Genomic DNA, 21428 nt, shown 5'->3' on the forward strand with positions numbered 1-21428 from the left:
TGTGAATTGCCATGTCATTGGGCCGGACAGAGGACCCAATCGACCCCCGACCTTTGCCCCTTATTAACCACGGGTTAGCCTGCCGTATTCAAGGCGTAGCCATCTGCGTGCCTTGTTGTTTCCAGGCTCGACTCCTCCCCGCCCGCCTGCCCATTTCGCGCCTTTATGTCCCTCTTCTCATTCAAGGGTGCTGGGCCTGAACCGCGAGGTGACAAGTGGACAAGTCTTGAACTATTTCAGTGCCACAAACGATGACAGACGTCCAATCATGCTTCTGCTGTCCTTTGAAATGAGTTGGTCTCTACTAAACGTCCAATTCCGGGCTGTCAATCCTCCCACTTGTCAATTGCAGCCAAAGGGCTAAAAAGGACATTTGTTGCACTACTTATTTACTGCAAATGCAGAATATTTTTTTTTGTCCTATTTTGAGCTGCAAGCAAAAATAATTCATTTGAATAACAATCAATTTATTGTAGTTGTTGTATGTAAATCATCTTCATTTTTTATGTAGGGTTCACATTAGCTTAAAATTAAGAAATGAATAAGATCACAAAAAGAAAACCTTTTTCGTCAATTACATTTCTCAAATAGGATATGTCTAATGCTGCTATATAGTGAATTCAATACAATTTTACAGCTGAACAATGGCCAGCAGATGGCACCATTCCAAACATTACAGTGCTGGCCAAAAGTATTGGCACCCCTGCAAATCTGTCAGATAATGCTCAATTTCTCCCAGAAAATGCTTGCAATTACAAATGCTTTGGTAGTAATATCTTCATTGATTTTGCTTGCAATGAAATAACACAAACGAGAATGAAAAAAATCATGATCATTTTTTTTACAAAACTCCCAAAATGGGCCGGGCAAAACTATTGGCACCCTCAGCCTAATACTTCGTAGACAAAATAACTGCGAAGAACCGCTTCCGGTATCCATCGACACGTTTCTTACAATGCTCTGCTGGAATTTTAGACCATTCTTCTTTGGCCAACTGCTTCAGGTCTCTGAGATTTGAAGGTTGCCATTTTCAGATCTCTCCACAGGATTCAGGTCTGGACTCATTGCTGGTCTTCGGTGCTTTCTCTCAAACCATTTCTAGTGCTTTTGGGTCATTGGCCTTCTGGAAGACCCATGACCTCTGAGGGAGACCCAGCTTTCCACATAATGCTGCAAAATTTGTTGCTAGTCTTCAGACTTCATATAGCCATGCACGTGGTCAAGCAGTCCAGTGCCAGAGGCAGCAAAGCAACCCCAAAACATCAGGGAACTTCCGCCATGCTTGACAGTGGGGACCGTGTTCTTTTCATTGAAGGCCTCGTTTCCCCCCCCGTAAACTCTATGTTGACGCCTTTTCTTAAAAAGCTCTACTTTTGACCCGAAAACGTTTTTGGCTTTCTCAGGTAAGTTTTGGCAAACTCCAACCTGGCTTTTTTACGTCTCTGATTCAGAAGTGAGGACTTTCTGGGTATCCTATCATAGAGTCCCTTTTCATTCAGACGTCGACGGATAGTACGGGTTGACACTGTCGTACCCTCGGACTGTGGGGCAGCTTGAACTTGTTTGGATGTTAGTCGAGGTTCTTTATTCACCATCTGCACAATCTTTCGTTGAAATCTCTTGTCAATTTTTCTTTTCCATTTACATCTAGGGTGGTTAACCACAGTGCCGTGGGCTTTACACTTATTGATGACACTGCGCACGGTAGACACAGGAACATTCAGTTCAGCTTTGGAGATGGACTTATCGCCTTGAAATTGCCCCCATGCTTCCTCACAATTTTGCTTCTCAAGTCCTCAGACAGTTTTTTGGTCTTCTTTCTTTTCTCCATGCTGAATGTCGTACACACAAGGACAGAGGTTGAGTCAACTTGAATGCATTTTAACTGGCTGCAAGTGTGATTTAGTGATTGCCACCACCTTTTATGTGTCACAGGTAAGTAACAGGTGCTGTTAATTACACAAATTAGAGTAGCATCACATGATTTTTCAAAGGGGGCCAATACTTTTGTCTGGCCCATTTTTGGAGTTTTGTGTAAAATGATAGTGATTTAATTTTTTCCCCATTCGCTTTCTTTTTTTTTTTTCATTGTGAGCAAAATAAATGAAGATTTTACTACCAAAGCATTTGTAATTGCAATCATTTTCTGGGAGAAATTTAGCATGATCTGACAGAATTGCAAGGGTGCCAATACATTTGGACAGAACTGTAGATGAGCCCATTTCAACTATTGCTGATTACTGAAGAATAGAGGAAGGTACTATTTTCCCCGCTGAGATTCGTTGTATGTAGTAGATTTCTGGGTGCAATCCTGAAAAGGGACAGCAGTGAGTGTGGTAGCACTAACAACAAGACAAGGAGTGAACCTTTGGACCTTGTCAAAAACAAAAAAAAAACCTGGTAATCAGTTTGTTTGCAGAATCGAGCGAGGTGCCGAACACATCTGGTGACTGCTTTATTTGAGAACGCATTGTGACAAAATCGATTGAACTCTACGGAATGGGAGCTTGAGTTACTGTTATATTAGCGCACAGAGAATTGTTCTTTTTCCACAAGTGCTCATGAACGGCGCCGTCGTCTCCCAGATATTGTACTTGAACAGCCAGCGTAGAACATTTCTCCACTTTGCACCGGATGACTAGCGAGTTGGCCGATTTGCGAAGGATACACGCGCTCAGGTCGGTCGGGTCGCCGTCGGCCAAGGGACAGACGAGTTCTTCCCTGTGGATGGACGCCAGCGGTCGCATCCGCAGGAAGCGGGGACTCTCGCACACCACCCTGTCCGGCATTTCCACGTCCCGGTGGCTGTTCAGCACGAAATCGTGCAGATACCACAGGTGGCAGTCGCACTTCCAAGGGTTTCCGTGTAGCCTCAGTATGTGCGGGAGCGCAAAGCGGTCCAGGAGGCCCAGAGGGAGGTTTTGCAGCCGGTTGTAGGACAGGTAGAGCTGCTGAATCATTTCCTGGTCCTTAAACAATCTACTATCCAAGTCGGTCAGCTGGTTTTTCTGGAGGTAAATTATTTTCAGGCTCTTCAGCCCGTAGAAAATCCCGTCCGGTAACGACGTAAGGCGGTTTTCAGAGAGATCCAGATTCTCCAGCGCGCTGACGTTTTGTAAAAGGTCTCGGGGAAGGCTCGCCAGCTCGTTGGATGACAACAGAAGCTCAGTCAACGACGTCAGCGTGCCAAAATGGGACAGCTCTGTCAGCCTGTTCCCTCTCAAGTCCAAATGCGTTAGATTGGAACTCTCCGGCCCCAAGGCCGTATCGCTGAAACTCATGAGACGATTTCCGCGGAGGTTCAGCACCGTCAAGTCGGCCAGCGCCGAGAACACTCCGTCGGCGAGGCGGGATATTCCGTTGCCCTCCAAGTGGAGCTCCGTCAGTCGAGGGACATGACAGAAAACGTCGGACGAAATATTCGCGATGCGGTTGTTGCTCAGTTTGAGAATCTCTACAGCGCTCAAACCGGAAAAAGTCTCTTTTTCCACTTTCGGGATTTTATTAAGAGATAAGTCCAACACCCGGAGATTCCTGAGGTTCCGAAACAACGACACAGGTAAGTCCGATATGACGTTAGCCTTCATCTGCAGGCTCTCCAGACGTTCTAGAGAATCAAAGGAACCGGGAAGAAAAGTCTGGAACTTGTTATAGTTGAGCTGCAGCTCGGTCAGGTTGCCCTGCTCGGAAAAAGTCCCCAGAAACAAATGATCCAGCCAAGGACTGCCGCTGATCTCCAGTTCCCGAAGCTCAGACAGGTTTCGGAAAGCCTGAGAATGAATACTCCGCAGCGGGTTGTTGAGGAAGACCAGCTTGGTGAGTTGGGGACTCTCCTCGAAGGCGCCGGGGAACAAGTACTGCAAGGCCGACGTCATGACCACCACTTCCACGGCTTCCTGGGACAGGTTCGCCGGCAGGGACGTCATGTGTTCGTCGGCGCACAGGACTCGGGCCGCTGTGAAACACTGGCATTTGTCGGGACAGTCCGCGTGGGGCGGCGTGGCGCCGTTGGGACACGGGAGCAAGAGAAGGAACAAAGTGGCGTGCAAACGCATGTCCATTTTTTTCCGCTGCAGAGACATAGAAAAGGGTTACGTTCGGGGGGAAAAAAAGAGAAGAGGAAAATGACAATACTACTGCTGGTTGAATGGCTCCATCTAGCAGTGAGAGAATGTATCACGAAATGAAATGTTACATTTCGGCTTTTCCGTCATATTTCAGTGTGTGATTCTTGACAAGCCTCCTTGATCGCCATCAATGGAAGAAAATGAGCGTCGTATTCCATTTAGATTAGTCATGAATATTTGGGGGAAAAACCGGGCGCAAAGGACAACTAATCGACTGTCAAATTTATTGATGACAACATTGTATTTTGATAGTCTACTAATTGTTCATAGATATTGCTGACATCAAAATAAACTAAACCCTTTTTTTTTTTTTTTTTTTAAATTAGCTTCTTAACGGTAAATATGCTTTTTATTATTTACATCTCAATTTATTAAAAACATTTTATTCAAAAAAAAATAATTTGTATTCATTACAAATATTTTTTTTAAATGGATAAGAGCATAAGTATTCTCTACCATTTTAGAAATATTTTAATTTATTTCTTTCTATTTCTTATTTAAGTTGTTTTTTTAATGTATTTTATTTTGTTTTCTAATGTAGTATCTATTCGCTTACTTGAAAGCAGCCTACAATTACAGCCATATATGCAGTCCTACTTTTCTATATTGGCAAAAATAAACGCTGATTAATCAATGATCAGAGTAATTGTTTGCGCTATACTTAGTGAGAAGTACAAAAATTACATGCAAATAAAAACAAAATTACAGTATTTGTACTTTGTTACTTTCCCACCGTGATTTTGTGAGAGAAAAAAACCATCCGTGTACTGGTGGGCTCACCTTTGCTGCAGTTTTGTTGAAGCGTGGAAATGAAATTCCCTCTGGATCGGGCAGCTGGCTGACTCCAAGGCAAATAGCCGCAAGAATGAGGCAAGAGCAAACCTTTGCTCGCTGCGTCGGTCAGCTTCGTGCGGAATGATTTTTTTTTTTTAACCCCAGTATAGCAAACAAATGCAAAAGAGTACTCCCATAACTTAGTTGAGCAAGCAGAAAATACTCAAGTACGGAGTAATTACATTACAGCAGGCACGTACAAAGGGGGGGGGGGGCAGAGGGTGCTTGAGCCCCTTCCCCTTTGCCCCTACATGCCCAAAGTGCCCCTTTTGACTGGGCTTTTTTTTTTTTTTGCTGTGTATGTGTGTGCTGGCCAACTGTGCAGGCACGTCACCGAGTACTTGAACATATAAAACACCTTGAAAAAAAAAACATCTGCGTGCCGCTAAGCTGCCAATTGATGCAGAGTTTGAAAGAAGAAAAGCAGCAAAGACTGACTCACAGCCAGAAAGTGTTGATTACAGTGTTGATTTCTATTCACTATTCCTCCCTCCCAATTCAAGTCTGACACAGCCAATTATACTGTAAAGCTGGTGAGAATGTTGTTGTAAGGTGTATAAAATACTTGTTCATGTGCCACTTTTGATCGATGAGCACCTGCCTCTCCATCTCTGTGCGGCCCTGCATTGCAGTGCTTACATTTTTGAATGGGTCAAACATGGGTCAAACAGACAGCAATGTAAAATACCACTGTGCAAACATTGCCCGATCAATCAATCAATCAATCAATCAATCAATCAATCAATCAAATTTATTTATATAGCCCTTTACAAAAACCCGAAAGGCCCTCAAAGTGCTTTACAACAAAACATGGCTCAAGATAAATAAAAGGCAGGAAAATATTATACAATGACATTTAAAAAATAAAGTAAAACAAAGAGCGCATCACAATAAAAGTCCAGCAAGTAAAACAATAAAACCGATAAAATCGAAAAACATTAAAAAAAAGTTCTTAAGCTAATAAAACCAGGCTATCCTAATCTTTGTAAAAGGCGAGTCTAAAAAGGTGCGTTTTTAGCCGAGACTTAAAAAGACCTACATCCGTGGTGGTGCGGATTTCGGAGGGAAGGCTGTTCCACAGCCTGGGGGCAGCAACCGCAAAGGATCGGTCTCCCCACTGTTTAAGTTTTGACCTCGGAACATCTAAAAAAAGCTTGCCGGTCGAGCGAAGAGTTCTGCCAGAGTTACGAAAAGTTAAAATTTCCGATAGATATGATGGAGCCTGGCCATAAATAGAATTAAAAACAAACAGTAAAAGTTTGAAATCAATTCTAAAATGGACTGGAAGCCAGTGGAGTGATGATAGCACGGGGGTAATATGCTCACGTCTAGGTGTACCTGTTAAAAATCGAGCAGCAGCATTTTGAACAAGTTGCAGCCGAGAAATCGAGGACTTGGGTAGGCCAACATAAAGTGCATTGCAGTAGTCCAGCCTTGAACTTATAAAAGCGTGAATTGCTTTTTCAAGGTCGTGGCGACTAAGAAAAGGCTTCACTTTGGCTAAGAGACGGAGCTGGAAAAAACTTGCTCTTACAACAGAACTAATCTGCTTTTCAAAGTTAAGCCTGCTATCGAATATCACTCCGAGATTTTTAACGTGCGTCTTAAAAATGTCAGCCGGAGCACCAGAGTTGGGCTCAAGGGCTTTCATCATGGAAGGTGTGCCAAAAGTAATAAATTCAGTTTTGCTCTCGTTAAGGTGTAAAAAGTTTTGTGCAAGCCACTGCTTCACATCAGATATGCACTCCCGATAACATCACTTGAACTGAAGCGATGACCAATTCAATATTATACAGTGAACTCAATAGAAGGCAAATTCAGCCACAAGAAACTTTTCTTCCCCGTGACCTTTATTTTCTTGTTTGTGTTGCATTGCATGTCTGAGCCAATAGATGGCAATGTAGGCTCTATGAGGCAGTTCTGAATCATGAAGCCAAAGTGGTTCTTTGCAAACTTCATTGTCACTCGGGCAATCCAGTTTTCATCCATTTTGGAATGTACAGATTTACCAAAAACATGAGAAATCCATACTTAAGTTTTCGTGTCATATCATTGAATTGAACTCTTATTGGACTCTGACTGCACGTCAATGGCAGTCAAGTCGATTGCAACAAAAGCCTGTCTCTCCCTGTCATTACCAATTTTGTCCACTGTGTGGCGCACATACAATTTACCTGAACCGTAGGTAGCGAGTCGTTCCTCCCATTTTTCCCAGTCAGGATGCACAACTAAAAAGTGTGTCAGAAAAAAAAACGCACAACACCAAACATCTGGCTCAGCTTTTTTTTCTCGGCATTTTTCTTATTATTACCTGCTCATCTTCAGATTTCTTGCCCAGACACACTTTTTCTCTCCATTTCCGACATGGCAAACGCCGGAATCCAACTTCTTGGCTTCTCGCTGGCTTTTCTGGGCTTGATCGGCACCATCGCGTCCACGGTTATGGTGGAGTGGAAGGCTTCGTCCTACGCGGGAGACAACATCATCACGGCTCAGGCCCTCTACGAAGGTCTCTGGAAGTCGTGCGCGTCGCAGAGCACGGGTCAAGTTCAGTGTAAAGTCTACGATTCGATTCTGCAACTACCAGGTAATGCTCTTTGTCACAAGTGATAAATAGTGCTCAGATTCATTTGTACTGTAGACAAATGCTTTGCTTTCCCGTGGGTCCCTTCCTATTCACCTCCTTTATGGGCTGCCATTGACGGCACCAGACGTCCAATCTCTCCACACAATAAAGGCTGTATGTAAACTCAAACCTTGAAAAAGTGTGGTCCGCATGCATGTAGAGACACGTCAGTCAAATACCAAGAGGTGCCTCAGCAAGCAGTGGGTGGGTGGAGGAGAGAAATAATAAGGGATCTGTGACATCATGATACTTTTGGACCTGAATCTTTCAACAACACGCTGAAAGGGACAGATAGTGCATTCCAGTAAGCGGAAAGAAAAGAATGAATTCCTTTTGTGTGAGAGTGACAATTTTCAAATGGGTCGCCCTTATTGGAATGGGCAAAACTAATTAAAAGTCCCTTTCACACACGCCGAAATACCGTGAAAATCGCGGGACTTAACGGGTAGCCCTTATGTCCATCATCATCCATCATCTGCCGCTTAATCTGGGGTGGGTTTGCAGGGGCAGCAGTTTTAGCAAGGAAGCCCAGACTTCCCTCTCCCAAGCCACTTCAATCAGCTCGTCTTTCGGGATCCCAAGGCGTTCCCAGGCCAGTTGAGAGACATGGTCTCTCCAGCGTGTCCTGCAGTGGGAGATTTTGCCTGCCTCAGCGTCAAAGGGGCTTTTGGAGTCTTATCAGTTGCGTTATCAGTTGGATATCGGGCGTTCTCCGGTGTTCCTTGTGTTGGGACAGGACATCCCGCCATATGTTCTGGACCGTCTGGAAGAACTGACGTGGGCTTATAGATGTCTTGCCTATCACCTGGTACTCAGCGTCAATCATGCTCAGTCAGCTGCATGACGCACACGTTGAACTTCCTTGATAAGAAGGCATCATGTATCTCTTATGCTCTATATTCTGCTTGTTTTGCATAACTATGGTATAAGCAGTGTTGTTAATAACAGCGTTACAATATAACGGCGTTACTAACGGCGTTATTTTTTTCAGTAGTGGGTAATCTAATTAATTACTTTTCTCATCTTGGCAACGCCGTTACCGTTACTGAGGACGGAAAGGCATGCGTTACTATATTGGTCGAAAAGTCTGAGGGAGACGGACTCACCGAGACGACAGCGCAGAGCAGGAGCGGGGAGGAGGCAAGAAAGTTATGACGCCAAGCAAACGCGATGCTAGGTAGCTCCAATAATACATATTGTAGCCAATAGCCGACAAACTACGCCCGCTTGTTATGGTAGATATGGTAGACATGGTAGATATCACATGTACTGTATATAGATATAACTAGATGCAAAATGACGAACATGGCTCTAAATGCGTTAGTAGACAGCCGCCATCTTAAAGCAGTAGGCTTTTTAGGACGGCTCTGTTGTAGAGAACCTTCCTAGCGAACCTAAGTAACTTTGTATCTAAAATATTTCTAAATCGGCAAAATCTTGACTTGAATCTATCTTTAAATGATTCAACAGTTTTCAAAACTTTCATATGTTGAAAGTAGAGAGAAGGGAACTAATGCAATAATGGGAGCAATTTTAACAACTTTTAACAGGTGATTCAGGGTAAAGGGTAAATTAGGGTAAAGAATTGGGCTCGGGCCAACTGTACCAAAAACCTCCACAAGAAACTTCACATAGTGTGGCCAATGTTTTTTTTTTTTTTGAGAAAAAAAAAAAAAAAAAAAAGTAATTATCACCAATTACTTTGCCAAGTAACTAATTACTCTTACATTCAGGTAATTGAGTTACTAACGCAATTACTTTTTGGGAGAAGTAATTTGTAACTATAATTAATTACTTTTTCTCAGTAAGATTAACAACACTGGGTATAAGTGCTATTTATTTTATATTGGTTGTGTTAGAGTTATACAAACAGTAAAAAAAGAGAAAAGATTACTATTCCCTGATTTATTATGTTAATAAGTGTGTTAGAGTAATATACTGTAAGTGTGTTGGAGTAATACAAACAGTCGATCGGTAAATACGAAAAAAGATACTAATCCCTTCATTAGAAAAAAAAAAATCTTTTAATAACAAACAACTGCATAATCACCTGAATGTAAGTCATTGCTACCATGGCTTGGTCAGACACTACTTAACTCATTGTCTGCCATTGACGGTGCTAGGCATCCAGTCCATTTAAATATGGAAGTGTGGGTTCATCTGCTGGGTTCTGCTGTTAAATATGGATCAGACACAGACGAGGAAGTTGGTGTAGAATTGAGAAAAAGTCAAAATTAAAGAAAGAACAAAGCATGCCAAAACACGTGAGGAAAATACAAACAAAAAGAGTCATGAACCGAGTCGGCGAGAGAACCAAAGGAAAGGCAAAAACAGCCAAGTCTAAACAATAATACTAGCACAAATACAAACGTAAGTAAGCAGGAGACTCGAGATGACGCACACAGCGGTATGCATGCAAGTAAGCAATAGTCCTAGGCTCGCAGACGGTGACAGGAGTCTTTAAATATCGAGCGACCCCTAATGCACCACAGGTGTGTTGCACGGCCCCGCCCATCCAACTGAATCAGGTGCTGGAATTATTGCAATTGAATGTCTACCATCATGTCGGGGAGGGTGACAGGTGCTCCTTTTTTTATGGCGGAGTGGGTACCTGGCGACCATCTCGGGTGGGGCGGAAACTAGAACTCGAAGAATACATATTGCGAGGGCAGCATTATGTCGACCCGATACCACTGACGTTTTTCTAGTGCCGTATCGGTAGCGAAACTGTCAACGAACACGAGCTAACAGCAGCCGTTTTTGTCTCCGCAGCCATTGTTATAGGCACGAGAGGACTGATGTTGGCGGCCGTTTTGCTCTGCCTAATTGCCGTCTTGGTGGCGATGGTGGGTATGAAGTGCACCACGTGCCTGGCGGACCAGCCGGAGCAAAAAGACAAAGTGGCGCTGACCAGCGGTATCATCATGGTGATAGCAGGTGATTTGCTTGAAATACTTTTTTACACTTGACTCAAATGGCTTTTCATCAATGTCTTAGGATTTGTATTTTTTTTTCTAAACAAAAACAATATTTATTGTTGTAGGTCCGACAACTGTTTTTAACAAATGTTCGGGAGGGAGAAGAATGCAAAATTTATTTCTTCAATTTTTTTCTTCTAAAATCAGAAAAACACTGTACTTAAAATATCGACGCCTTCTAAACTCTTTTCGTGTCATTGATGATAGATGTCAAATCATGTGGTTAGTCGTAAAGATCCAATCCATTTGAAGTGGGAGGGCTGCCAACGTTTGTTCATTTGCCACTTCAAATGGATCGTAATTTAGCGCAGCCAATGAGTCAGCCATTTTATTTTTTTAGCAAACGCTTGCTTATTTTTTGAAGGTGATGAGATATGCTGGTCGGTTGTCTAAAAAGCACTCATTTGGTCAACGAATCCTCGTAGTTGACGGATTTAGACATCTCTTACGAGAACTGTTTTTTTTTTTTTTTTAGGCCTTCTGGCTCTGGTGGGGACATCTTGGTACGGCCACAGAATAGCCCAGGACTTTTACAACCCCTTCACGCCGACCAATTCCAAGTAAGCTCCCCGAATTGTTTCTCTTTCTCGGCTCACGCTAATTCCGTCGGACGTGACGGCAGGTACGAATTTGGAAGCGCCCTCTTCGTGGGATGGGGAGCCGCCGTCCTCATGATGATCGGGGGAGGCTTCCTGTGCTGCAACTGCCCCAAGAAGAACTCGGGGGGAGCGCCGCGTTATCCGCGATCCAACGCGGCTAGCAACTCGGGCAAAGACTACGTGTAGATGCCTTGCGATTCTTCTTTATAATTTGTCGTGCAAATGTACAGGATTTTGGATATGCCGCCATTTTATGACACAAGTACTGGCGAATTACATCCATTTTTCGATTCTTCGCCGTCATCAACGGCAAATCAGTACTAATGTTTCTTCAATTAAGTCAACCGAGCGAGCTAGCTTTCATGATGACTAGAGGTGTGCGAAATTTCCGATTCTTAGATTATTCGCGATTCATGATTGGGGCAGCTCACGATTCAATTACGATTCAGAGGCTACGATTCAATTATAAATCAATTATTGATGCCCACCCCAGCTAATCATCTCAGGATTAAATAAATTACTATTTGAGTAGCAAGTTAACAGTTCAAAACAGTAAATAAAATACTCAAGTCCCCATTGTGTATCAGCAGCTTTAAACTGGATTCAACTCATTTAATGTTGTGAATCAACTGTTATAGTTGTTCAAATTGCTCCCGATAATTTCCCTCTTGTCTACTTTTAACATGTGAAAGTTTTAAAACAGTTTCATCATTTAAAGATGGATTCGAGTCACGATATTGCCAATTTAGGAGTATTTTAGATAAGAAGTTCATTAGGTTCGCTACAACAGCCTTCCAGAAAAGTGAACTGCTTTAGGATGGCGGCTGTTTACCAACGTCGGCGAGTCTGTCATTTCGCATCTAGTCCTATATACATGTGATATCCACCGTAGCATTATGTGGGCGTAGTTTGTAACAGCTGTCGGCCACAGTCAGGTATTGTTTTTTGTTTATCTTGTGGCATGAGTTGTGCATGATGTTCACTCTCGGTCCGTTCCTGATTGTGTCCCGAAGACCTCGCTGACTGCGTTTTAGTTCCGCTTTACTTGGCATATTTCAATTATCGGAATTTGGATGTTTGTGAATCGTTCTCCAATCTTCCACGGTCGAATCGCGAATAATCTAAGAATTGGAGATTTCGCACAACTCTAATTCGAGGGGTTGGGGATGGTGCATCAATCATCGATTTATAATCGTATTGTAGACTTGTAATCGAATCGTTACGTGCCCCAAGATTCCCGCCTCTAATAATTAACTTTATCTGTTATGATGGTATTTTCACGATTTGACCATGACCTCTTTCACCGTCACTGACATTGATACAGTAGTCGTTCAGTTATCCTCCTGCTGTGAACTGAAATTTTGTTCATGAGCTGCCAAGGCTCTACTTCGATCTGACTGGATGTCTAGCACCGTCAAAGGCAGCCAAAGAGTTCAAAAATGGGTTCTTCCTCTGATTTCGGCGCACCCTCCCTTCTTCCCATCACTCGTAGACGTCCGATCCATTTGGAATGGGAGGGGCCTCCCACTTCAAACGGAATAGATGTCTTTGGCCGCCAAAGGGTTTTAAAAGTCGTCATGGAAGGGGAGGGGCAGCATCCAGGGACAGGCATACCGGAGTTCTTGTCTGAACACGCTTGTTGAGAACGATCCCACCCAGAAATAAAAAGTGAGTCAACCCCTCCCTCCAAAAGCAGCGTTTTCCTCTTACACCGCCGCCACCAATCAAAAGACAGCAAACCTTAGCATCTGAGGAGATATACAGGGTGTTCCAAATGGCTGACCCCATTCTAAATGCCCATATCTCGGAAACTACTTGATGGATCTTAATGAAACTAAATACACTTCATGTTGAAGCTCATAAGTTTTATTGGTTAAATTTACAAAGAAAAGTACAAATATTTGTTGGTTCTGTGACAGATTTTCATAAATGTTCAATATGAACGCCGCCTGTGACTCTGCGCACGTCGAGTCGGTATTCGAGCTCGTGCCAAACTCGCTGCAGCATGTCTTCGGTAACAGTTTCCAGTGCAGCTGTAATTCTCTGTTTTGTTGTTTAGTTGGTGCCTGCTATGCAAAATTTGTGAAGAAGACACGCTGCACTGTCTTTGGTGATTGAGTCCGAGCATACCCTAACATGCAAAATGCCTTTTCTTTTGAAGCTAACGGCATTTCTAAACCTGAAAATGCTAAACGTTAGGAAAAAAAGAAAAAACTTGAAATGTTTCTACACAAGCTGTGAAAACTTGAGGTCATTCCAACGAAAATTGTCAAAATTAATGGCCTACGAAACGGGGTCAAACATTTTGGAACACCTATACTGCAGAAAACACAGACAAGACTGAAAAAGCAGTTTCTGCTCTTGCACCTCTCTTTAAAATAAACTGCTGCAATTTAAGCCAAAAGAACTGTTATGTTTGATAGAACAATATGTCTATATGCTGCCATAGCAGATTCATGGCACATTAAGCCGCCAAACTATTTTTAATTTGTCTGTTTTACCCTGGAACCCCTCGTTTACAAACTTCACACCACCGTTTTTGTTTCAACCCAGCCATAAAAAGAAGGTAAGCGATTCTATTTATTATTCGAAATGTCTGTCATTTTTAGCTTAGAATCATTAATTGATGTCTAATATTTAGTTTAAAAAAAAAAAAAAAACAACTTAAAAAAATTATTCACTCGCATATTTTAAACTTTTAAACAAATGACGTCATAATGAAAAAAAATGGTGACTGTGAATAAGTCATGGCTATCGACCTCATAACTCGCTTAATTGAATCTTTTTTTGTTACTGTTGCATTTTCCCCGATATGTGAGATGATAATCGATCCCAACATAGAAAAAAAAAAAGTTTAAAAGCGTAAATATATGAAAATCTTGACCACTCCTTGATGTCTGTGGTTTCTGCATGGCGACCCTTGTTGTATGACCGTGTTTCAGCCATAAAATCCCCCCAAAATCCTGCTGTGGCCATTCACAGCTGTGTCTTGTCATTCGATGATACGTGCTACATGGAGTTTTTGGATCGCAACAAAGTAAGTATATGATGATATCTCGTTAATACATGGCGTCTTTAATTATGCTCTCTCATGCTCGCGCCTCCAGTTAGGGTTTTGCTGTTATTTATTTTTTTAAACGCCCTTCTGTTAAAAAAAAAAAATCTTCCCCCAGAAAATTGAGATTTTTAAGCTTTCCAGTGATGTATCACACATGCATATACGACATTTTTTTTTTTTTTTTAATTTGGCCCAATTGGGGATCTCAGAGCGGAACTTCAAGTCACCTGAGTGTTTTCCGCCACATATATGCTAGTATGTATGCGGCAGGTTTAGGAATTGCAAAGCTTGTTCCAAAGCAGAGAGCGCCCCCTTCTGTCTGCTCTCCTGCCATTGCATATTCCTTCACTTCCATTCATAAATACCGTCGAGTAGGAATTTGGAATACGGACATTCAAAGAAATCAATGTCATTTGTTTTATAATTCATCATCAGACCCATGCATTTATTTAACTGCAGCACATTGAGTGAATCTGTATGTTTCACTTGTTAACTTGAACTTCTGTCATTTAGTAGTTAAAAAGTATGCACAGTAAATATACAGTTTATGTGTGTGCGTGTAATTATTTCCATTTTGAAAATGGTAGTGACGGCTGAAAAATGGATTTAAATGAAATAAAATGCACAATATTTATAAAATATTAATATAAAAAATACATTACACAAAAATACCCCCAAAAATCATGAAAATATTTGGTATAAATTAGTCTTCTGTTTTTATTAATATATTTTTTTATTGAACTATTATACATTTTTATTGTGTTATGCGAACGAAATTACACGTTGAGTGAATACAGTAATAGCGTTGTGAGCGTCACTCTGTAAAGGAGTCAGTCCCATTTTTGGACAGCAGATGTCAGTAGTTATGCCGAATCCACCGCTACATTTTCACACAGGGCAGAGCCAGGCGGCTCGAATTCTTTCAGTGCCATTGACCATGACAGACGTCCAATCATCCTTCTGCTGTGAAATGAAATGACTTTGTCCAAATGTGATCTTTGCCAGGATATTGATCAACTAAAAAAGCCTGCCGTTGATATATATACGGTCAACGATTGTGGAAATCGTAGCGTCGCTATAAAAGGGTTGTCTAAGTAGATTATTCCTCTGGTCAAAAGTCACATAACATTCTTAGAGAGAAAAGGAATTAAGGTCTTTGACCAGATCATTCAGACACACCTCATATCGGTCACAGTTGAATTAAAGTGCATCCGAATAAACTAAGTAAACGTTGAAAGGTGAAAACAAAATCCTCCAGTTTAACGTCATAAATGTCACAATCTGTACTACTTTTAATGGGATAAACGATCAGTATAAAACGGAACATTTTGCCGACCGCCGTGAAGCAATTCGGTCACGTTAAAACATGATCAAGCATCACAATATAACATGCCAAGTGTCACAGTTTAAAAACGAGGTTTTCGGAGATGCACCTGCACTGGGAAGGAATTTAATCACACTTTTACCTGAACTTTAGAGTTTTCCTTTTTTAATCAATTGATGGTAGAAGGATGTTATATAACATTTTCTCAAAGACGACCCTTTGATTGAATACCTAGTCTGTGTACAGTAAGTAGTTAACTCGCTTAGCTCACTAATTCAATTGGGATTCTTGCATAACCGGAGATGGACCAAAGATTTAGCACTTCATATTTTGTAAGAATTGAATGCCAATTTCACCAACAACTTAGAACAAAGTGGCAAATTTTGGACATTGGTCAAACACAAGGTAGTCCTCGGTCCAATTCAAACGTTGAAATGTGGCATGAAAAAAAGAGCAAAAGAATTGAGCATCTTGCGCAAAGCTTTGATACTAAAATTGCATCCAGATTGAATCAATCCACAACTACAAAAGAATCAATTCTGAATTTGTTTCCCTGTGCTGTTAAATTTCCTTATTTTGTTCAAAAACGTCACCCTTTTTTGCACGTTACGGCATAGGCAGAGATTGGGGGGGGGCAGTCCCCCCGCCCCTGGTGGACGAAAAATATCATAGCATGTACGGTAATTGACTTTCCTGTAAAGGAATTGAAAATAAAGACCTTGCCGTTAAAATGTTGTCCATCAAAGTTGTAAAGCAATAAAATAATAATAAAATAAAATAAATAACAAAAATCCTACAAAGTATTTCATAATGGGTTAAAATGATTTTTCAAAACGATCATGTGGCTAGCACCTTTGAGACAGTACTTTGCTTAGCCAAAACCGCACTTGAGGAAGCAAGATGGATATTTAGAATTTCTTTAAACCTAAGCTTTCAAAAGCTTCAACAACAACTGTGAGCTTGAACCGAGGATTATTATTTAGTCTATTTTTTTATTTGAATACATATTTTCATACTGGAGTACCACGTCAAATTTCGTTGCTGACAATGACAATAAAGTCCAATTCTATTCTTATCTATTCCATTCTATTCTATTCTAACACGAACAGCGTCAAGATATAAATACAAGGCTGAAAAAGCGGTTTCTGCTCTTGCGGTCGTCTTTAAAATAAACTGCTGTATTTTAAGCCAAAAGAACTGTTGTGTTTGATAGAACAATATGTTTCCATAGCAGTTTCATGGCGCATTATGCCCCCGAACTATTTTTAATTTGTCCGTTTTACCCTGGAGACCTCCGTTTACAGACGCCACGCAACCGCTTATGTTTCAACCCAGCCATAAAAAGAAAGTAATTATATTTATTATTATCATTTTATCTTACAATCACGAATTGATGTCAAATATTTTGTTAAAAAAAAAAAAACTACTTCAAAAAAAGTATTCATTCGCATACACATACAGTATTTTAAACATTTAAACAAATTACGTCACAGTGAAAAAGTGTAAATAGGCCACGGATATCTACCTCATAACTATTGCCTATTGTATTTTATTTGTTACTGTCACATTTTCCCCGATATTTTAGATGATAAATAATCGATCCAAACAAAGACATTTTTTCCCCCAAATATTTAGCCTTTTAAAGGAAAAACTCGACCACTACTCAATGTCAGTGATTTCTGCATCGCGACCCTTGTTATATGACCACGTGTCACCAATAAAATCTCCCAAAATTCCGACTGTGACCATTCATAGCTGTGTCTTGACACTCGGTGATATATGCTACAGGAGTTCTGGGATCAAAAAAAGGTAAGTACGCTTGTTAAAATCATGGTGTCTGTAATTATGCTCTCTCATGCTCTCACCTCCAGTTACAGGAAAGCCATAAAAAGACATACAGTACATTGCAGACAAATGCTACCGCGAGAATTATGAACACAGCAGGCTAGCTGATGAGCCTGTTGTCCATTATCTTTTTGACCCTTTTTGCCATTTGGATTGCTTATGATGGGATGATATGGATGTATTAGATACATTAAATGCTTGAATCATAAAGCCTAGGTCATAGGCTTCACGGCTAAATACAATAAATAGCGTTATAACCAGGGGTGCACATAAGTGGTCCGCATGCGCGCATGCGGACTGGACGTAGACAAACGCGCTGGCCCTCAACGGCTTCCATACGCTTTTGCGTACCGATGGCTGACCACTGTATTTGCGGCGGACACGAGAAAAGAACTTCTCAAAATGTCGAAGAGGCAGGCCACACTGAGTAATGACTTCCGTGTTCCCCCACCCCCGTCAAAAGACAGACAGACGACAGAGACGTCACCGGAGCTACCGAAAAAAAAAAGGACTTTTGCTGAAAAGTGGCTACAGGAGGTACCGTGGCTAGAAGCAAATGATGCTCGCACGGAAATGCGGTACAAAATGTGCCGTGAGAATCCCAATGTCGCCGACAAGAGCAGCGCATTTTATGTAGGGTCAAAGAATTTCAGCCATCCAAACTTTGAAAAGCACGAAAAAAACAGAGAGCATGTGGCAATCAAGCAAACTATCGATGTCAAACAGGACCCCACTCGCCCTATGGACAAGTGGCGGAATAAAGGTAATGAACAGCGACATGCACTGACAAACGTGTTTTTGCTCGCATTTTACAAAGCTAAACATGCACGTTCAATGAGGTCTTATGAGGAGGACATCCCACTTTTAAAAAGCCTTGGAGTTCATGTGGGAGCCGCATAATGCCCTTTATTTTGAATTGGTGCTTTTTATTTCTGTACATTTCACTTCAAAGTAATGGCAATTTTGTTGTGCCAGTTGATGTTAATCAAGCATTAATTGTTAATATAATTAATTAAAGTTAATTGGCTCTAAGTAAAGCTTGTCATAAATTTATCGCATCGGGCGGGTCGGCTCTCAAGCTCAATGAGGACCAAGTCACATCTCCAGGTCCTCCTCTGAGAACCTGGGCAAAAAAATTATGTGCACCCCTGGTTATAACTCACATTTATATGTTCCCTTTATGCATGTGGAGCATTTTACTGTGGTATGAAAAAGTATCTGAACCTTTTGGAATTTGTCACATTTCTGCATAAAATCACCATCAAATCATATCTGATCTTTGTCAAAATCACACAAATGATAAAACAGTGTCTGCTTTCACTAAAACCACCCAAATATTTATAGGTTTTCATATTTTAATGAGGATAGCATGCAAACAAATACAGAAGGGGGGGGGGGGGGGGGGATTAAGTGAACCCTCTGCCTAAGGAGACTTAAAGAGCAATATATAACAGTGGTGTCCAAACTATTCCACGTAGGGCCGCAGTGGGTGCTGGATTTCATTCCTACAAAACAAGACGACATCTTTTCACCAATCTGATGTCTCACAAGTGTAATCAGTTGATTGCAGTCAGGTGCTGCTTGTTTTAGCACAAACTTCATTGGTTAAACTGTCTGTGCTCTATTGGTAGGAACAAACACCAGGACCCACAGCAGCCCTTTGTCATGTACGAGACGGAGGACCCAGTTGCGTATCGCAGACACAGGATTTTATTAAGGTTGACAGGCAAGGGAAGTTGACATGCAGGCCTATGTTTGTTCGCAAACGATCTGACACTGGATGTTGTCTGCTCGAGGCTTTTATAGTTTTCTCAGTTATTCTTTATGACATAATAAAGGACTTTGTGATGCATGAGTATGGAGCGGCATAATAAAGGGTCTTGTGATATATGTGTGTGAAACAATATGATGAAACATTACTAGCTGATGAAACATTACTAGCTGAAGTATTACACATGCAAGAAGATGAGACATTAATGGCAGAAACATTAATACATTAATGGCTGAAACATTAATACAATAATGGCAGAAACATTAATACGTGACACCCTTGAGGACAGGTTTGGACACCCATGATATATAGCAACCAGGGGTCACGTTAACCGAATATTTTCTGTCGTTGACCGGTTTTTTAAAACGGTGACGGAAAAAACTGAAGTCCATCTGTCATTTTGACAGGTTGCAATTCACACCCCAGACCACAGGGTGGCGAGTGAGCATATTAATTAGCTATTGTCTCTCTTGATGCATGACGTCGTTGGCCTTACTCGGAAAAATGTCAAAGCAACTGAGTGTCCGAAGTTTATTCAAAAAGCCCCAAAACAACGATGGTGTTGATTAAAGAGGTGAAAAAAGAGGGACTGCACAAGCGGGCACGCAATTCAAGTCCATGCGCACCAGGTGGAAGGTGTGAGACTGCGTTCAGGCCACAGCAGGTGAACTGTTAATTTCATTGTTCCATATGCAGCCTACCTACTGGGGCCACAGTCAGCTGTTTTTGTCACTGCGGAGAAAAAGTTACATATTCAACTGCTTGATGTGTGATGGCACGGTGTGGATTCTCTGTTAAGCTTGTTCGGACAGAATATTGATTAAAAATGAATGAAAACTAAATACTATTGAATATGTCATTATTATCATTTTAAAAATTTAAGTGACGGGTAAAAATTGATTATGGCCGGATTTTTATGACCCTGTCAGTCAAAACGACAGACAACGAAAAAGTCTAGCACAACCTCTGATAGCCACATGTACATAGACACAGTATATTGTAAATTTTAAATGTTATTGCTGATACTGTTTCGGGGTCATCAACATGTTTTGTACCCCCCTACAAAGGTCAAACTCCACCTATGCATTGCAGACTGTACTCCCAAACATTTATGATTGCGTGTAAATGCTAAACGGTGAGCTGCAAGACCGTTCGTGTTCATTGTTGCTCAGGTTTGTGCTAGCTTGTCATTTTCATTTCATTTATTTGATTAAGACAATGCATGTCAGTATAAAAAACCATCAACATAAATCTATGCCGGAGTTGGCGCAGTTGCTCAATTTCATAGGCAGGTATTCTAAAACAATAAGATAAATAATACGACATAACAGAACATATAGACATCCCAAACAAAAACGAACTTGTACTGTATGTGTACATTCAGGCTAGTATGCTAGCTACTATTGATCAGCCTCATGTAAAGGCGGTTGCTTGCTTTGTGCTGAATGATTGTCATTTATGTAACACGGTGGACGATTGTGTACACCGAGTTAAAAGTTGACTGAAAGCAGCGTACAGAAAGACACCCACACAAAAACTGTACACAAGCTTACCGTCTCTTCCTGCAGTTAGATGCTCTTTGTTTTAGGCAAGCTGACTTCTTTTGCTAGTTTTCAAAAGTGGTCCCTCCCTGCATTTCATTTGCAATCCTTCAAAATTTGGACTGAATATAATCAGTTTGGAGATATATAATTAATTATGTATCTTAAGTAAATGTAGAAAATCTAGACGGCCCTTTGCCAGAATACATATTATCATCGCTATTTAAAATTCAGTCTTGTAAAATAGTTGAATGTTATCAGTCAGTAGAGCGGAAAAAGTCATCGAAACGCATGTTTTTCCTTGAAGAAGTGTCAATGGTGTGTGGAAAAAACTGAAAGGTTAAAGTGATGGCTATCAAAAAAAAAAAAACGGTGTGGATTTACCACGGTTGTTCCGTTTATGCATTTTTGTTTCACTGGCGTTTTTTTCCAGCACAGAAAGATTATGTCGATGAAAAGGACGGAAGGACATGAGAGAAGCCGCCACGTGGCTGACACATGGTGATCATCATAAGACGCGGAGAGAGCCAGAAAATCATTCTGGGATCCAAGCGAGCTTCTCTGCGCTCACTCCGGTCTCTCGTCCAAGATGCAAGCGAGTCAACTCTTCGGAAACAATGGCTGTTTTATAGTGAACCTTAAAAACATTACAAAGACAATGACTTGCATTGTTAAAGGCTGGCAGTCTCACAAATCCATTTTCCCAACTTTGAACAGAAAGCAGC

At 41.3% G+C, this 21428-nt stretch overlaps 2 protein-coding genes across 4 annotated transcripts in view; one reads left to right on the forward strand and one right to left on the reverse strand.

The window, feature by feature from the left end:
• Positions 1-471: 471 nt before the first annotated feature.
• LOC130929793 (carboxypeptidase N subunit 2-like) overlaps positions 472-21428 on the reverse strand; it is a 75315-nt gene continuing 54358 nt past the window's right edge. For 2 of the 3 annotated variants that reach the window (XM_057857297.1, XM_057857299.1), the window contains exon 3: positions 472-4070. In XM_057857297.1, coding sequence (XP_057713280.1) covers positions 2493-4070 — 1578 coding nt within the window. In that variant the 3' untranslated portion in view covers positions 472-2492. Of the gene's footprint in view, positions 4071-4907; positions 4980-21428 lie in introns of those variants that run through there. The other variant, XM_057857298.1, reaches the window with a different exon arrangement.
• Positions 7156-14839, forward strand: cldn1 (claudin 1). The gene is made up of 4 exons (XM_057857300.1): positions 7156-7548; positions 10360-10524; positions 11041-11125; positions 11188-14839. The coding sequence occupies exons 1-4, from the start codon at positions 7326-7328 to the stop codon at positions 11348-11350; spliced, it is 636 nt and encodes a 211-aa protein (XP_057713283.1). The 5' UTR covers positions 7156-7325; the 3' UTR covers positions 11351-14839.

The sequence above is a fragment of the Corythoichthys intestinalis genome, chromosome 14 (assembly GCF_030265065.1).
Source record: "Corythoichthys intestinalis isolate RoL2023-P3 chromosome 14, ASM3026506v1, whole genome shotgun sequence".
NCBI classification, from domain to species: domain Eukaryota; kingdom Metazoa; phylum Chordata; class Actinopteri; order Syngnathiformes; family Syngnathidae; genus Corythoichthys; species Corythoichthys intestinalis.

What these genes read in the sequence shown, in the direction of transcription:
- cldn1 (XM_057857300.1), top strand. Translation starts at nt 7,326, where the DNA reads ATGGCAAACGCCGGAATCCAACTTCTTGGCTTCTCGCTGGCTTTTCTG. An exon ending in TTCGATTCTGCAACTACCAG is followed by an intron (nt 7,549 to 10,359) that starts GTAATGCTCTTT and finishes TTGTCTCCGCAG; the next exon opens with CCATTGTTATAGGCACGAGA. An exon ending in TATCATCATGGTGATAGCAG is followed by an intron (nt 10,525 to 11,040) that starts GTGATTTGCTTG and finishes TTTTTTTTTTAG; the next exon opens with GCCTTCTGGCTCTGGTGGGG.